This window comes from Lygodium microphyllum, chromosome 3 (genome assembly GCF_053477565.2).
Source record: "Lygodium microphyllum isolate KBCC chromosome 3, Lygodium_microphyllum_v1.1.10, whole genome shotgun sequence".
Classification (NCBI taxonomy): Eukaryota; Viridiplantae; Streptophyta; class Polypodiopsida; order Schizaeales; family Lygodiaceae; genus Lygodium; species Lygodium microphyllum.
The window spans coordinates 105,418,218-105,435,473 of NC_141137.1; the positions used below are offsets into that span (position 1 = coordinate 105,418,218).

Consider the following 17,256-nt stretch of genomic DNA (forward strand, 5'->3'; position numbering starts at 1 on the left):
ATAGCATGTCATCCACAAAGAGTACCAAAATAAGCAAAGATCCATCATAGGCTTTCTTCACATACAAGCACGGATCCATAGCACTATGGTTGTAGCCTTGTGACTGCATAAAGGCATCAAACTTATGATACCATTCCCTAGGTGCATGCTTCAAGCCATAAATACTTTTCTTCAACTTGCACACTAGACGCTCCCTACCAAGCTCTACAAAGCCCTTAGGCTGCTCCATGTAAATCTCATCATGTAAGTCCCCATGTAAGAAAGTCATCTTGACATCCATCTAGTACAATTCCAAGTCAAGATGTGCAACCAAAGCCAAGACTAAGTGCAGGGTGGTCATCTTAACCACAGGAGAGAACACCTCATCAAAGTCAACACCATGCTCCTTCTTAAAACCCTTTGCTACCAATCTAGCCTTGTATGCCAGCTTGGGGTGTCGATGGATACTTTTTAGATTGTACACCTACTTGCATGGCAGAGCCTTCTCGCTTGCAGGCAAGAAAACCAAATCCCAAGTCATATTCTTATGCAAGGACTCTATCTCAGATTGCATAGTCTTCTCCCAAGAGTGACTGTCACCCTGCATATAGCCTCATCATAGGTGAGAGGCTCTCTTGCATCTATAACCAAGACATAGTGCATGGAGGGCTCAAATCTGTCTGGTGGGCATCTATCTCTAGTAGAATGCCACATTGCACGCTCTATTGTATGCCCAACACTCTATCCAACACCCTGGCCATGAGCATTTGCTGATGTTAGGCTGTCCAGTTGGCTGTATGAGAGCACATGGCTCCTCTTGAAATATAACCTTGTGTATCTCCACGACTCTCTCAAGCTGTCTATGCATATTGTCTTCATGGAAGATTACATCATGGTTCCGAATGACTTTCCGCGCGCACCTGCGAATCCCATAGGTGGTAACCCATCTCTCCTGCATTTAATACTATATGCATTTAATACTATTAGGATCCAGCTTGCTCTGCTTGTCCTTGGGCAGATGGCAGAATGCATTACATCCAAACACACGTAAATGCGCATAAGAGGGAGGCTTTCCTATGCATACCTCCTCGGCAACCTGAAAATCAATGGCAATACACAGCGATCTATTAATGATATGCACAGCAGTCATAACTGCCTCATCCCAAAAGTGCTAGGGTAGGCCAGCATGGCTAAGCATACTACGAACCCTTTCCTGGATGGTCCTATTCATTTGCTCAGCCATACCATTCTGGGGAGGGGTGTAAGGGGCAGTCAGCTAAGGCTTAATACCCCTCTCATCACATAAGTGCTCGAAAGCATGTGATATATATTCACCCCCATTATCTGTCCTAAGGCATTTCAGTCCATACCCATACTGGTTTTCTACCAAAGCAAGCCATCTCTGAAAAACTACCAAGACATCAGACTTCTACTTTATCGGATAAGCCCATACCTTACATGAAAAATCATCTATGAAGGTAACAAAATACTTTGCACCACCCAAAGATTGATAGGGCATAGGTCTACAAACATCAGAATGTGCCAAAGCCAAGGGCTTACTCATACGTGACATACCAAACTTCTTATGTGTAGACCTAGTCTGCTTTCCATAAAGACAATGATCACAAGAATCAAAATGAGAATAGTTAAGGGGCGGTAAGTATTGCAAACCAGAAAGCATTTTCATTCCCTTAACGGACATGTGCCCCAAATGGGCATGCCAAAGAGGTACATGAGGTAAAGACCCCACAAACAAAGCATGATCAACTGTAGATCTAGAAACAACTAAGGGGTAGAGGCTACCAGGCTTGGCACCTCTCGCAAGCACAAGCCTTCCATGAGTAATCTTCCATGCAGAGTCTCCAAAAGATACATGATATCCTCATCATCAAGCTATCTAGTGGACATGAGACTATGTATCAATGCAAGTACATGACGTACATCGTGCATAACAAAACTATTGCTAGAAGGAAACTACAACCTAACATCACCAATGTTGACAATCTCAAGAGACATGTCATCACCCAAGCGCACAGAACCCGAAATAGAATGGTATGAATGGAACCACTCTCGAAAAGATGTCACATGAAAGGACACACCTAAGTCTAAGAGCCAACACTATGCATACATAGAGTGTATCTCTTATATATGCGAAGCACTAGATGAAGCTGCTGCATGGATATAATCCCCATCACTGTCCTCAAGTTGCATAACATTGATCTCTTCAATTTTAACACTTGACTTAGCAGGTACTATGGTATGATCAGAAGACTTTCCTTGCACCATGATCATTCTTTGCATTTCTATCATATCGGCCTCTAACTATCAAAGCATGAGACACACGAGAGGCATCCAAATTCTTACGATTTATCTCTTCCTGTAGAAGAGAGTGGCAGAATAGGCAGTGCGGAATACATCCCAAGACTCATTAAGAGTTCCAAGCAAGAACAATGGATTGACATCCCCTTTGAAATCAATGCCCTGTGAAACCAAGTTCTCAAGAATATCATGAAATTGGCTCAGATGAGCTGACATGGTCACATGCTCTTTCATGCGAAGATCCATAAGTTGTTTCAGCCTACATTTGACTTGCAGGACTTTGCTTGTCATAGAGGTTATTTATCTTATCCCAAAGCTTCCAAGCACTTTGTGCTTCCTCAACCACATTGTAATGCACTTGTTCAGTGAGAGACAAGATGAGGGTGGACTTGCATAACTTATCAAGCTCCATCCATTCATCATTAGTCATAGTTTCAAGATGCTCTCCTCTCAACCTTAGTGGCTTTATTTGCACTTTTTGCACCAATACCTGCCAAACTTGGCTCTTTCAATAGGCATAATTTGTACAATCAAGCTTAGTGATGTTGAAGATAGCACTATCAATGGAAGAAGATGTCATACTGCAAGTTGAAACATTGCAGATAGTTCAAAACTGCTTGCTGTAAATTGCAGAAAATGACTTTAAAAAACCACCAAAACTAAGGCAAAATGGCGAGAAACGAGTATTTGATGATGATATCCTCCAAGTACCATTAAAAGTACATCAAACCAGGATGATTGAACATGAAAATTCCATGTCAATCCATACATAAATGCTTGTTGTAATAAATTTTAGAACTGTGAAAATGAGAGCTAGCAATGCCAAAAGCAAACCCCAAGTCAATCAAATACTGCCAAGTCCAAAGCTGGCATCATGCGGGCATTGCGTAGGCATATGATAATCGATAATCATGAACTAGCACCCAAGCATGTCATACAAACATCTGCCAGTGAGTTGATACACCCCCAATCAATAGAGAAAAATGTACTTGCCACTACCAAGACTTGACACAAATGGTGTCAGCTCACAGAAAACCAGCTCATAAGCAAGTACAGTGGACCAAACAGTAGAAGCCAAGCATCATCCAAAGTGAAGATCCCAATAGTCTCAAGTATCCAAAGTGCTCAATAGCATAAGCTACCTACTCAATGTCCGTCAAGCATCCAAAGACGCTCCCACTGGCACAAAAGTTGTAAGTGTCAAACACAAAAGCTCAACAAAGGCATATGAAAGCACCAGTGAATAGAAGATCCAAGATCAAACATCAATAAGACATCATGAGCATATAGGGTTTGTAGCATCCATACATAGTATCCTTAGACATCAAGTACATCCAACTGTAACTCTGGCAAGCCAAGAAATAGCTAAAGTAAGCCATAGTAGCAATCAACTCCAAGACAATGTAACTAGCATGTATAGAGATGGCATAAGCCAAGCATGTCAAGACCGGTTGGACATAAGCAAAGTACATGCCAGAAGTACATCAAAAGATGGAGATCCAAATGCTATGCAAAGAAAGCTCAATCTCAACCAATGATCCAAGAGCGAATTCAAGCTCTATGTTGATCCCCGAGAGTCATTACATCAATGTATACATCCAAGACATAGCCCGAATCCAATAGGCATATCCAAACATAAGCAAATGAGCTTCATCCCGCCTATGTACAGCAGTGATTCATTACAAAAAATTGTGGTTTTTCAGCCCAAAGTTCAGGGCAAAATCATGGCAGAGCAGGTGCACAACATCCACCAAGCATAGGCATCAATGGCATAGCATACGAGCATGAAGTAGTGTATGTAGAGAGCTCCAATATAGATGTAAATGTCAATTGCAGACATAGATAGCATGTCTGTTGTACATAGAGTCAAACTGGAGATGAATATCAGTGTCCCAAAGCCTCTACAAGGCTCAAGACATGCCAAGGATCAATCCAAGTAGTGCCACAATGCCCATGAGTCCAACATGATCAACATGAGGTAGACAATGAACTTCCCATGCTTCCTAGAGATATGGCACCATCACGCTACCGTTTGTTGTTGGCCATGCTGCTGATGCTGAATAAGACAAGGGGGGGTTTAAAGGGATGCCAAAGAAGACACACTCTAAGCCTAAGGTGCCGCACAAAGGGTTGTGGGAAGATATGAGGCAAGCAAGCTTCAATGGTGGTTGCCCCCTTCTTGACTGCAGACCTGTAGACCTATGAATAGCCAGAAACCCCAAAGAAGATGAATGAATACCTTTGTTGGAATGCCTTGACGGTGCCCAAAGGGGCTGGGAAGGTGCTCGGGAAGCCAAGGAGTAACAGGAGCTCAAGAAGGTTGATTATGGCTACCTGGGAAGGAGACCCAATGAGTGTAGGTAATCAATAGGAAGCTGAAGGAGTCACGAACCAAGCTTGAGTAGTCATGAATCCAACCTCCAATACCAGTTGAAAGGTGAGAAGGATCGAAGCTTGCACTTGCATAGCTATAGCGGGAGAGCAAGAGCAAGAAAGAGAGAGGCTAGAAATGGAAACTCCAATAGTCACAATGTGTGATCGGCCTTCTCTTTATTCATCTATCACTAAAAGAATAAAGAATAAAGTGACGGTGATGGGCGCCCGCCGCCTGCAGTGTGCAAGTGCGGGTACTATTAGTGTAGTAATACACGGGTGGCTAGGTGGAGGTGCCTTTACCCCCAACAGCATTCATTGGTGAAAAGTTCCATGGTGTAGGACCTAGTGCAGAGAAGCTTTTGAGTCGACTACAACAAGGAATTAGCCCTACACCTCATGCAATAGCAAGGATGGTTTAGAAGGTGGTAGGAGGAACTGAATTGCATCAACATCCAGATTTTCAAGAGGATAATGTGACTATAGAGAGGAAACGTAAGGTTGATAGTAAAGTAGGATTAGACAAAGCAAACGCCTCTCGCAGGTCTGAGTATGTGACCAAAACCATGCCTAGAAGAAAGGGCACAAGAAAACTAAACTTTGAGGACCGTTTTCCTTCCAACCAATCAAGGGCGGTATCACAAAATTCTTCAAAGGAAATAGTGGTGGAGACAGTCCTTCACGACACCATTTAGGCTATAAGAAGGATTCTAGCTCACAATCATGTGCAATGTCAAGGATGATTGGGAGCTAAATAGGGAAAATATTAAAAACCAATCAAAAACATGATGTATGGGGTGCTTGCACCTTTGTTTTGGGGCATCATGGAGTGGTCCAACTCAAGAGAAAATGCTAGCAATCAACATGGAATGCGACATCAGTTCATGTGGTTCTATAATGATAGTGTGGACCATACATTGAATATTTGTTCTTCCATTGATCATGCACCACCCAAAGCTCCACAAGTATGGCCAATGGCATGAGGCACAATTTTGATAGTAGAAGAAATCCATATGTTGGAGAGTGGTGGGTTTGTTTTATAAAGGGTGGCACGAGATGTGAATGCTAACGAGAGCTCATGTCAATATCAAAAAGGTGTTTTACAGGCTATAGGGAAAAGGATAGACTTGGCATTGGCTCTAGATGCAATTGTGAAGGGCTACATAGTGGTGAACCCCTTGAAGCATGATCTTTTCAAACTAGAGACACCTAACTCAAGTGACTTGCAAGAGTGCTATGATGTGCACATTGCAAAGAATCCAACATGTAATTGCTAGGATTTCATGGACCATGTCGCAGAAGGAAAAGTGTACTTGGCATGCAAGCACCTATACTATGTGTACCTCTAAGAGTTTAGAATGGATTCACATGTAAACATGTTTATACAGCAACCCATACTACTCACTGAATAAACTTGCGCATTGTATTTGGAAGCAGAACATTTCCAACACCACCTATATTGTGACCAGCAATGCAATGCCAACACTACCTCTTAGCACAGTTGCATCTTATTTTTTGAAAAAATACTGTCATACAATTCATTTTGCTTAGCTTATGTCAAAATTTTGACAAGATTTTTGTGGTCTTGTCTCTCTTAATTTGTCAAGCAAAAGCATTATTGCCACCATTAACACAATATAAATGTACATTTGGATTGCTTGTATGAATTGTCTTGTATCGAATTTTTTGGGGGGAGGGGAGGGAACTATCAATATATTGCAATTAAAGTTCTAAAAATACAAAGTGGTTGCACAACCACTCACATTATGAGTGAGAGAGAGAGAGAGAGAGAGAGAGAGAGAGAGGGATATATTTATTATTTAAGGAAAGTGTTTGTTACAACACATACCGTAGTCCGATGTGAAGCATTATTATGCAATATGGACTGATCGCATGCATAAGAGAGAGAAAGTGAGAGCGAGAGAGAGAGAGAGAGAGACAAATGGAGACAAACATAGAGAGTGAGTGAGTGACTAAGATGTGTGTGTGTGTGTGTGTGTGTGTGTGTGTGTGTGTGTGTGTGTGTGTGTGTGTGTGTGTGTGTGTGTGTGTGTGTGTGTGTGTGTGTGTGTGTGTGTGTGTGTGTGTGTGTGTGTGTGTGTGTGTGTGCGCGCAACACAAAGATAGAGAGAATGTAGAGTGAGAGGGAGAAATTGTATGTATAGAGAGAAACTGAGAAAGACTAAAGAGATGGAGCAATTTGAGAGAGAGAGAGAGAGAGAGAGATAGAGGTGTGGGCCATGGTGTACTATTTTGGGGTGATCACATGAATGTACCCACATTATGTGCTAGAGAGAGAGAGAATCGTTTACACGAGATCAAGTGCTATTTGAGTGGGTGCGATAAAAAGCCAAAAAGGGAATATACACATAGAAAGAGAAACTGAGAAATTGAGAATGAGAGATGAGATGAGGCAGTGGCGGTAGTGGTAGTGGTAGTGGTAGTGGTAGTGGTAGTGGTAGTGGTAGTGGTAGTGGTAGTGGTAGTGGTAGTAGTGGTGGTGGTAGTGGAAATATCTAGGGGTGGAATAAGTGGACTATGTGAAACAAGAAATGGAGGTTGCTCAAAAAATCTCGCTCAAAAAGCTCTTTTTTGCCCCTCCCCCCAGTCAAGATTAGTGCATGGGATTGATGAATCAAATGTACAATAATAGTAACTACATCAATCCAAAAGTGCTACAGTAAGCCTACCTAGCTAAGCATACTATGGACTCTCTCCTAAATAATATTTTTCATGCACTCATCCATACCATTCTAGGGTAAGGTGTATGGAGTGGTCAATTGATGCTCAATGTCCCTTTCATCACAAAACTGTCTAAAGGCTTTAGATATAAACTCCCCCCCATTATCAAATCATAGGCATTTCAAACATAGCCCATACTTCCAATTTTTGCTTTATGGGGTATGTCCAAACCTTATGCGAGTAATCATCAATGAAATTAATGAAATATTTCATGCCACCTAATGACTTGCAAGGCATAGGTCCACAAACATCAAAATGAACAAGGCTCACCCACGTGTGTAATGCTAGACTTCTATTGCAAATTATGTGTCTATCCACTATAAAGATAATGATCACAAGAATCAAAACATTTATAGTTGAGGGGGGATGGAAGATACTACAAATGGGTAAGCATTTCCATTCCCTTTAATGACATGTGCCCAAGGTGATGATGCCATAATCAGACACATGGTACTACAACCACTGCCAAAACATGGTCAATAGACCCAAATATAAGTTAGGGATAAAGAGTGCCAAACTTGGCATCTCGTGCCAAAATAAGATTCCCACATGTAAGCTTTCATGAAGAATCACCAAAAGATACAAAGTAACTAGTATCATCCTACTGTCCAACATAGAGTAGGCTTTTGGTCAAAGCTAGAACATGGCATAGATCATGCAAAGTAAAGATACTGCCTGAAGCAAACTACAACTAGGCATCTCCAATACCAACAATATCAAATGCCAAGTCATTACCCAATGTGATAGATCATGTCGTGTTGTGATAAGAGTGAAATCACTCTTGATGAGGGGTACCATGAAATAAAGCCCCTAAATCAATTAGCCAACACTGAGCATAGGTGGATGAGATAGCAATCAACTACGAAATATCAAGAGAAGAATTTGCAAGTATGTGTACTTCATCATAAGAATAAATATGCATGACATTAATCTCTTCAATCTTGATGTTGGACTTGTTAGGGATAATATTGCAATCATCATTCTTTTTGTGCACTTTGGCATTTCCCTTTTCCTTGCACTTATTATCATTACGCATTTTATGGCAGTCTGGTTGAATATGACTCTACTTCCCACAATAATGACAAGTCAATGCAGACTTATGACCACATGACTTACAACAAGACTATCCATGTGACTAAGAACAAGACTTCTAAGAGTCTCTCCCATGGTAGTCATTACCGCTCTTAGCATTACTAGGGCATTATTGCCTATGGTTGTCAAAGCATGAGAGCTAGGGAAGCACCAACATTTTTTCTATTAATCTCTTCATTCAATAATACACCCTCTACATCTTGCAATTTCGACCCATCAACAAGCATATTTGCACACATAGCAATAGAAATGTGTCCCATGATTCAAGCAATGTAACTAGCAAGAACACTGGTAGAAGATTGTTCTTAAAGTCAATCCCATGTGAAGACAAGTAGCTAAAAATAGAATGAAACTCATTTAACTAGGTCAACATGAAAGTCCACTCCTTTAGGCAAAGGTCTGTGAGTTGCTTTAGCTAATACATCTAAAAGGTAAGGCTCTACTTATCATAGATATCACAGATCTTCTCCCATAATTGCCATGCGATCTACCCTTCAGAGACAACATTATAGAAGACCTACTTAGAGAGTGAAAAAATTATTGTAGATTTACATGACTCATCTAATTCGGCCCAAATCCTCTATATCAAAGCATTTGGTCTTTACACCCTTGTGTCTCAATGGCTTAATTTGCAACTAATACACCAAAACTTGCCATATTTATGCCTTCAAATAACTATAATTAGTGCCATCCAATTCGTCAATGTTAAATATAGCACTGGCATTTTATCCACTAGTTATCATGCCAAGAAATGAAAGCATAATACAAGATGGAGTGTTGTATGTTACTGCAAATCAGCCCCAAAATTATAGCCAATGCAAAGGCTAAATAGGAGAGACTACCAAAATAGTGAGCTATCCACCACTAACTGCACCAATGAACTATCAAGACAAAGTGTCTACTCTCATAAACAATGGTGAAAACTACAATTATAGCATGCTAAAATAAATACAACAATAAATCCAAAACTAAGTATGGGCAAGCAATCTAGAAAATCCAAGCTCCAAATCAGCAACAATTAGGATACGTACGAGCAACTAGCAGTGACTCAGCATGTAACTAATATCAAGAACTATCAAACTCAATGTGTTAGAGAGAGATACATCCAATGGGCATAAACATCATGCATGTAGCACGTCTCAAGAATAACTGAAGAGAACTGCCAAATGCACAACAGATTGAGAAATGGTAACGAAGCTCAATACACAACCCTGCAATATGGATACATCATTGACAACACAATGATAGAGATAGGTGTCAATTCCGAAGCAAGAATCAAATCAGCCCACTGTAAGTGATAGGATCCAAGTAGCATCAAAAGAGCATATACATAAGAGGAAAGTCCCATTGTCTCCATGAAGTATGCTCAAGCTCAAATTGTAGAAGTCCAAAGCTCAATGTGAAGATCCAAGTGTCAAGTAGCTTCCACTGAAGCAAAACCAAATGATAGATAAGTAGTCAAGCTCAACGCATGAAGTACATAGGCATCCGAAAGCTAAGATGCATCAAGATCATACATTCAGGAGTAGTAGATATAGCTAGTCCTCAATCCCATAAGTAGAATTATTGAAGCATCGAAAGCATAAGGTCAATGCTCCAATACACGTAACCAAGCTCGAAGTTGAAATTCAAAAGCTTTCAATAGCATGTCTAGGTATAGACCACAAATGGCATACATTAATAGATCGAATGAAGTACCCGAGAGACATCCAAGAGCAATAGGCATAAACTTCCCAGACAAGTGCTTGCTTCCCATTGTATTACAATAGTAAAATGACTACATAAGCTGAGCTATGCAAGCTCAAATCAAGTCAATAGTATTCCCAAGCGTTAAACAACTATCGGGGGAATCAAGGCCAAGCATCAATGGCATCATGGATGTATTAAAAAGCTCATGTATATTGGCCACATGTACAATAGTAGTAAAACTCAATCCAATCCACAAGAGATCGAGTTAAAAGCATAAACAAGCTTCAAGTGTGCTAAAGAAAAGACCTCGCGTAGACTTGTGTATAGTGAATTTACTACTATATACAACAAATAACATAGATTAGGGGGCTCAAATGGTGTTCAAGACTCACAATGCCGAGGAGCTTCAGGAAGATTGTCAAGGTAGCTTGGAAGTCACATGAGCTAGAGAAGAAGTTCAATAAGTTAGGGAAGATGGGTAGCACAACAGATGCAAATCACACTAGCTATGTTGACCCTATTGCTGATTGTCTTGCTCAATCTAGAGGCTCAGTCATTGATGGACAAGGCATATTGTAGCTCTGGAGCAAGCCTTACAAGGCGAGAATAGGATGAAAAGCAAGGAAGCAAGGAAGCATGGAAGATCAAATGCTCACCTCTTCAAGCTGAAGCCATGGCTGCCATGAGTGAAGTGCTAAAGCTTTTCAAATCTGGGCTAAATTCAAGTTGATGAAGCTCCTCGATCAAGGGTTCTAATGCTAGTTGAAGGGAGAAGCCTGAGTGAGAGCACAAGCAAGCAAAAGCAATGGAGGTGTGAGCTATGGTAGAGGTATCACACGAAATGATGTTGGAGAGGTTGCAAAAGAAAAGAGGATGCTTAAGGCTAAATTTGAGATGAAAAACTTGGGTAAACTAAAGTATTTATTGGTCATTTAAGTAATAAGAACACTGCATGGTATATGGATGCTACAAAGACAATATCCACTAGACATGTTGACAAAGTATGGGATTGCTTGCATGATGTAAGCCAATAGTCACACCAATTGAGTAAAATGCAAGGTTGAGACCTAATGTGGAAGATGTGTTAGAGGACATAGCAATGTACATGTTCGAAGTTTGATTTATGCTACTCTCACAAGACCAAACATATGTCATGATGTTGGACTATTAAGTCAATTTATACAAGGGCCATGAAAGCCACACATGGACACTACAAGGAGAGTGCTACAAGATGTAAAGGTATGTTGAAAATGGTCTCTTTTGTGCATATGGAGATGAAGTTGAAGTGTTTGGAAATAAGATGTAGATTGGGCAAGATGTTCATATGACAGGAGATTTACTAGTGACTATGTTTTTAACCTTGGAAGTAGTGTTGTGAGTTGGAGTAGTATGAAGCAACCAACATTTTCTTTATTTAACAAACATGCAAAGTACAACGGAGTGGTAATGGCTACATAAGAGGTAGCTTGGCTTCATAAGACTTCATGATTTGGGGCACAATGTGCCCAAGGTTGTCACATTGGGTTGAGCTTGAGAGGGAGTGTTGAGATGACAAGCTCAGCGTATCACCACCCAGGATGATATGTTTACTCCACCGACATGCATCAACATGATTGGCATGATTCCTTGGTGATCTTCATTATGGATGTAGTAGGCATATACACCTAGTATGGCTATCACAATTATGTAGCCATCTCATCGTATTTGATAATGTTACATTAGTAGACTATGCCTACAACTATATCACCTAACACTTGTATTTTAGAAGACATAACAAGATAAGAAGAATGAGAAAAGAAAAAGAAGTAGAAGAATAATAATTGTTTTGCCTCCATCTCTATTTTTTTGGATACTTGGGATGCATGACAAGTTTAAGTTGCTTGGCTTCCGGATCCTTAGTATTTTAGTTCTCCAAGCTATTTGGGAGGCTAGGATGAAAATGTTTTTTGAGGGGACCTGAATGGAAGTGGAAGTGGAACATGATAAGCCTAGATGGTATTGGAACATAACATGTATGATACATAAACATGACAAAAGGATTTGGCTAAAATGGTTGGTGACTCTATGGGTTAGTCGTGTATCCTTGACCAGTGTATATTAAGATATTTTTAATATTGTATTATTCTTTTGAATGTGCATTTGGAAAAGCATGAATGCAACCCCTCCTCACTACACCAACCACTAATAAAGAGCTAGTACAAATACAAAACTCTTAGAACCATGGCATTTAACCTTTTGCTTGAGCAATCCTCTACGACGAGGTTGGGCACTACCCAGGGGACCTAAGTTCCTGTATATTATTACGTCTCTTGTAAGGTTACAGCAGGGGTGCGTTATCTTTAGCCATTTCCTGCAAAAACGAGAGAACACGGAGCGATGGCTGCCGCTGCATCGCTATCCAGTTCAGTATCCTCGACCTTCTTCTCGGGCGCCGCTTTAATTGAGGTCAGCTTGTGAATCTTCGTGGTAATTCTGGCTTAGGCTTTCACGTACGACCATGGTTTTTTTCTGTGTTTGCCAGTGCACTCATCGAGGGCTCTGCCTTGTCGAAAAAACCCTATTTCCATATCTTCAGTTTTGCCCTATGTCCGCCTCTTTTCCTTGGCGCAGGTTGAGAGAGGCCCCGACAGGGTGACCTGCAGGAGAGAGGGGATCCACCCCAAGTTCTACAAGAAAGCTGAGGTTTACTGCAATGGTGAGCTCGTGATGACGACTGGCGGCACGCAGCCCAAGTATGTGGTGGATGTTTGGTCTGGCAACCATCCCTTCTATCAGGGCAACGAGACAGTCTTCCTTCAGGATGCGAATCAGGTGGAGAAGTTCAACAGGCGCTATGGCGGTGACTTCGGCTATTCTGAGATCCCTGTACTTACAATGGGTGAAATTGTCTTTGAGAAGAAGAAGAAGCAGACTGGCAAGGGCAAAGGAAAGAGGTGAGGGTAGTTCCTCATGTTCAGCGGCCACAAACCTCTTATCTCCCCCCAATATAACGTTGTCTATGATACCAATACCATGTGCTCATCATGTTTCTTAGAGGTGTTTTCGCATTTGAATCTAATTCCAGAATATATGTGTACATTTTCCCATGGCCTCTGATTGAGTGAATTTTTTCTTGCACCATGCTGCTAACTGCTTTTAGTTCTTGAATTTGTATCACATGGAGATGAACTTCATGAGATAAACCACTCTAGGTGGCAAATTATGAATCAATTTGTGAAAGTGGACAACCAGACTATTAGCAGGTGATAGATCATAAGCCAGACGCTTGCTTCCCTCTCCTTGATATGAAGTGCGTGTTGCTATTTGATTGTGATGTCTGCTCAGAAAAGGTTAGCTGCTATTCTGTGTAGCATGTTTTGTTGTGCACACTGAAACTTTTACATTACCTCACAAGTTACCTGTCTTGTTACAAATTCGGCCCTTTCTATTTAGATGACATATTGTGCGTGCAAGCACTACGTGTTTAGTTAGGATCTTCCAAAGCTGGATGCATACCTTGGAGCTTAACATACGGACATCATATGCATATCAAGAGTCTAATAGTCACCTGGTTTAGGCACTGCAATTTGATCCAGTTTAAGCTGTGGCAAGTCTGGCTACTTAGTGCCTCACTGTTCATCAGCATGAACATGTCTGAACTGCAATAGTTTATGCACTGTTTCGGTGGTGGGACTCAAACTGGCAGGGGTTATGATCAGTCCTGGCTGGCAGAATGAACTGTTCAGTAATGTAATTGAACTAGCTCAGCGAAAACCAACCTTACATTGATGTACGTTTGTTTAGCTGTGCTAACTGGTAAGTATTGAACACTTCTAAGTTGATTTAGCACCCATTCAAGTGCATTACAATATCATGGGCATCACAGATAGAGGTGACTTCCTATGGGAAAAATGAGTTGTTCACAAGGGTGAATAAATCCAAGGGATTATGGTGAGGAGTTATGCACATAATTGCACATGTGCACATGCACTCCTGTGCACAGTGCATGCACGCGCACACGCATGTTGGAGGTGATCTTAGACAAGCATGCACACACACTGTTTGCATGCGTACATTTTGAGTGTGTAGTTGTGTGTAGGAGGTTATCTTAGACAAGCATGCACACTCACTGTTTGCACGCGTACATTTTGAGTGTGTAGTTGTGTGTAGGAGGTGATCTTAGACAAAGCCAAGGAGTTCAATAAAGCTTGTTGCCTATGTCCCAAGAATGGTTGCTACCTTGGACAAATCTAGGCCACCAACATGCAACCCAAAAGGGGTCCTACCTATGACATCAATGAGGACATTTTCACCATCCTTTTAACAACCCACGAGGATGATCCTCATGGATGAGTCCATGCCATGAATATGCGCCCTTGAGGGTGCCCTACTTGCAATATCAATGGGGATATCCACCATGCTTTAGCCTTGTGACATCAATGAGGACACGTTCACCATGCTTTAATGATTTGTTAGGGCCATCTTAAAATAGCATTCAACTCCCAACTTGAGCCAATTTCTCCTCACCAGTCTCTAGGATCGTTGTATTCTGTCATAATATATATATATCCATGCACCTTGCCACTAGCTATCACAATTATGATCCAAGCATGCTTTTACCAATGAGTTGTATTTTCTTAAAGATGTGTCAATGGCTTCTCAAAAGATTATGCCTTTTGGACATATAGTGATCGTATTAATCAATGGCTAGCATTAGTTATTCTTTCAACCATCCAAAGCATGTGTACATCCATTAGAAGACACACAATCAAGTACTTAATATAGATGTGCCTCTAGATCTATTTTGTTTTATCCAAGCCTTTAACCTACATTTTGATGTAGGTTGGCAATGTGAATCCTACTTTAACCATGAAAATAAAGCATTTTGAAATACTAGGTTTTGGATGGCATTGAAGGGGATGTCATATGCAACAAAAGCTCATGTATACTCTAATATTGAGTCAATTTGTTTTTCAAAGTTGGTCCTTAATACTTCTTGTCATGAGCTTTGTCTTGCATGAGATGATCTTGCACCACTTGCATTTGCCAAAGGTTGGGGTTAATGGAACTACAACATGAGTCTAACTTGCTCCATTACCAACCTAAGCATGTATTATACAAATTGCCTCATCAATCTTCTTTATTATAGAAGCAATTGACAACCCTAATCCTTTTTAGGTCACATGTGCATGTGTTTTTTGGTCAAAAGTTGGGGTTAATGGGACTACAACATGAGTCTACCTTGCTCCATTACCAATTTGAGCATGTGATGTACATTGCCTCATCAATCTCCTTAATTCTAGAAGTAATTGATGACTCTAGTCCTTTTAAGGTTACATATGCATGTTTTTTTTTAAATCTCTTTAGTTTATGTTTTTTCTTATTATGACATCTCCAAATCATGACTTTTAGGTTAGATGGTGAATTGATATAAGCAACTTCATTCTCTAATATCTTTAGAAGATACTTTGTAATACATGAAGCTTCCAAATTTAAAATCATGCCTACTTCAAAGACACTCCAGTTGCAAGTTAGTTAGACCACTGCATAACTTCTTTATGTATTTTCATTCGAGTCCATGTCTTGTAATTTTTAGTTTTGTTAGGTCTTTAACTATCCCCTCACTACCTAGCATAGCATCTAAAGTACTACTTATGCATTTTGTAATAACCTAATGCTAGCTTCACATGTGAATTTGATTGAGATTTCAATCAAATTGATAAAGTATTTTCATTAGAGCCTTGCTTGATAAACCATATGGTTTGCATTTTAATTGCTTGCATTATGTACCATTATGCACTTTATGTTATACTTACAAGTATATTTCCATCCCTCTAAACTAATTAGCATTTTCTCCTAATTTTTGTGAACATGCATGAGATGTTAAAGTTGGACCATCCTAAACATGTCAATCTAAAGAATAAATTCATCGAGTCTCTTAAAATCCCTCCAAATTTTTGTCTTTTGAGGGTTTGCCATTTGGCTTTATCTTTTTAAAGATCTACCTCATAGGCCATATTCTTACTACTTCACTTTGTTAGCTATCATTGATCGATTATTTAGTATAATTTTATTAGTTATCATTGGGTGATTGATCATTCAAATATAAATATAATAACCATAAAATTGTAAGTTATATTCTTACTAATTCCCTTTGTTAGTGATGATTGATTGGTTAATTATTATAGTTTTATCAATTATCATTGGTTAATCATTTTATATATAGTATTTATTAATTTAATTAGGTTTGCTTTTATTATTCATCTTCTTATATTTGAATTTAAGTAGATTTATTCATGTGTTTATTTTTTACAAAATAAGATTATTGATGAAATTAAGGCATACTTTAATTAGGATATAATTGAGTTAAAAACTACCCAATTTATGTAATTAATTGAGTTATATTTTAAAGTGCTTTATTTACCTTTGTCCTTTCAACTCGGAACTTAGAGATTATTCAAGCATGCATTGTATAATTCTTGAGTTTATAACAAATATTATCTCATGCAAAAGAATTTTTGTGCAAAAAAAATCCATTTGAAAAGAATATTTTGTATGAAAAAATTACATATGATAATTTTTTAAATCAAATAAGAAACCCACATATCAACAATGTGTACTCATCTTACACCTTGTATTTTCAAGACCCATGGTATAGTAATGTATTTTTCGTATATTAAGAATGCCACAATATAATTAAATCTAGGATAGAAGTAACATGAAAATCATTATTAGGAAATATAACATGAAAAGAAGTCCTTGCATTACACCTCATATTTTTTGGTGCAATTGTATAATAATAATGTATTTTTCATTTAATAAGGATCTCATACTCTATATTATGAAACTGAGGAAAAGGAAAAAAAAGACGGTCATTAGTAAATGTAACATGAAAAGAAGCCCCAACACTGTTGTCGTGGGTGAATCGATTTGATAGCTTTGATAGTTTGCAATGCCCATTTGGGCTACTTCTTGATTCATCAGTGGCTTGTCTATCTTCAAGCACTACCTCATCCTTCATTCTCTTTTTTTAGTCAATACACATTTGTTCTAAAAGGATCATGCTACTATGTGTTGATATGC

At 39.5% G+C, this 17,256-nt stretch overlaps 1 protein-coding gene across 1 annotated transcript; it reads left to right on the top strand.

Moving 5' to 3' along the window:
* The first annotated feature begins 12,437 nt into the window (after nucleotides 1-12,437).
* LOC148038706 (uncharacterized) lies at nucleotides 12,438-13,280 on the top strand. Its single transcript, XM_087674453.1, has 2 exons — nucleotides 12,438-12,639; nucleotides 12,805-13,280. The coding sequence occupies exons 1-2, from the start codon at nucleotides 12,571-12,573 to the stop codon at nucleotides 13,129-13,131; spliced, it is 396 nt and encodes a 131-aa protein (XP_087530579.1). The 5' UTR covers nucleotides 12,438-12,570; the 3' UTR covers nucleotides 13,132-13,280.
* The last annotated feature ends 3,976 nt before the right edge of the window (nucleotides 13,281-17,256 follow it).

Bases quoted from the DNA above. Each gene is read 5' to 3' on its own strand.
- LOC148038706 (XM_087674453.1), top strand. From the start codon at position 12,571: ATGGCTGCCGCTGCATCGCTATCCAGTTCAGTATCCTCGACCTTCTTC. The intron at 12,640-12,804 runs GTCAGCTTGTGA...TCCTTGGCGCAG, and splicing joins CGGGCGCCGCTTTAATTGAG to GTTGAGAGAGGCCCCGACAG.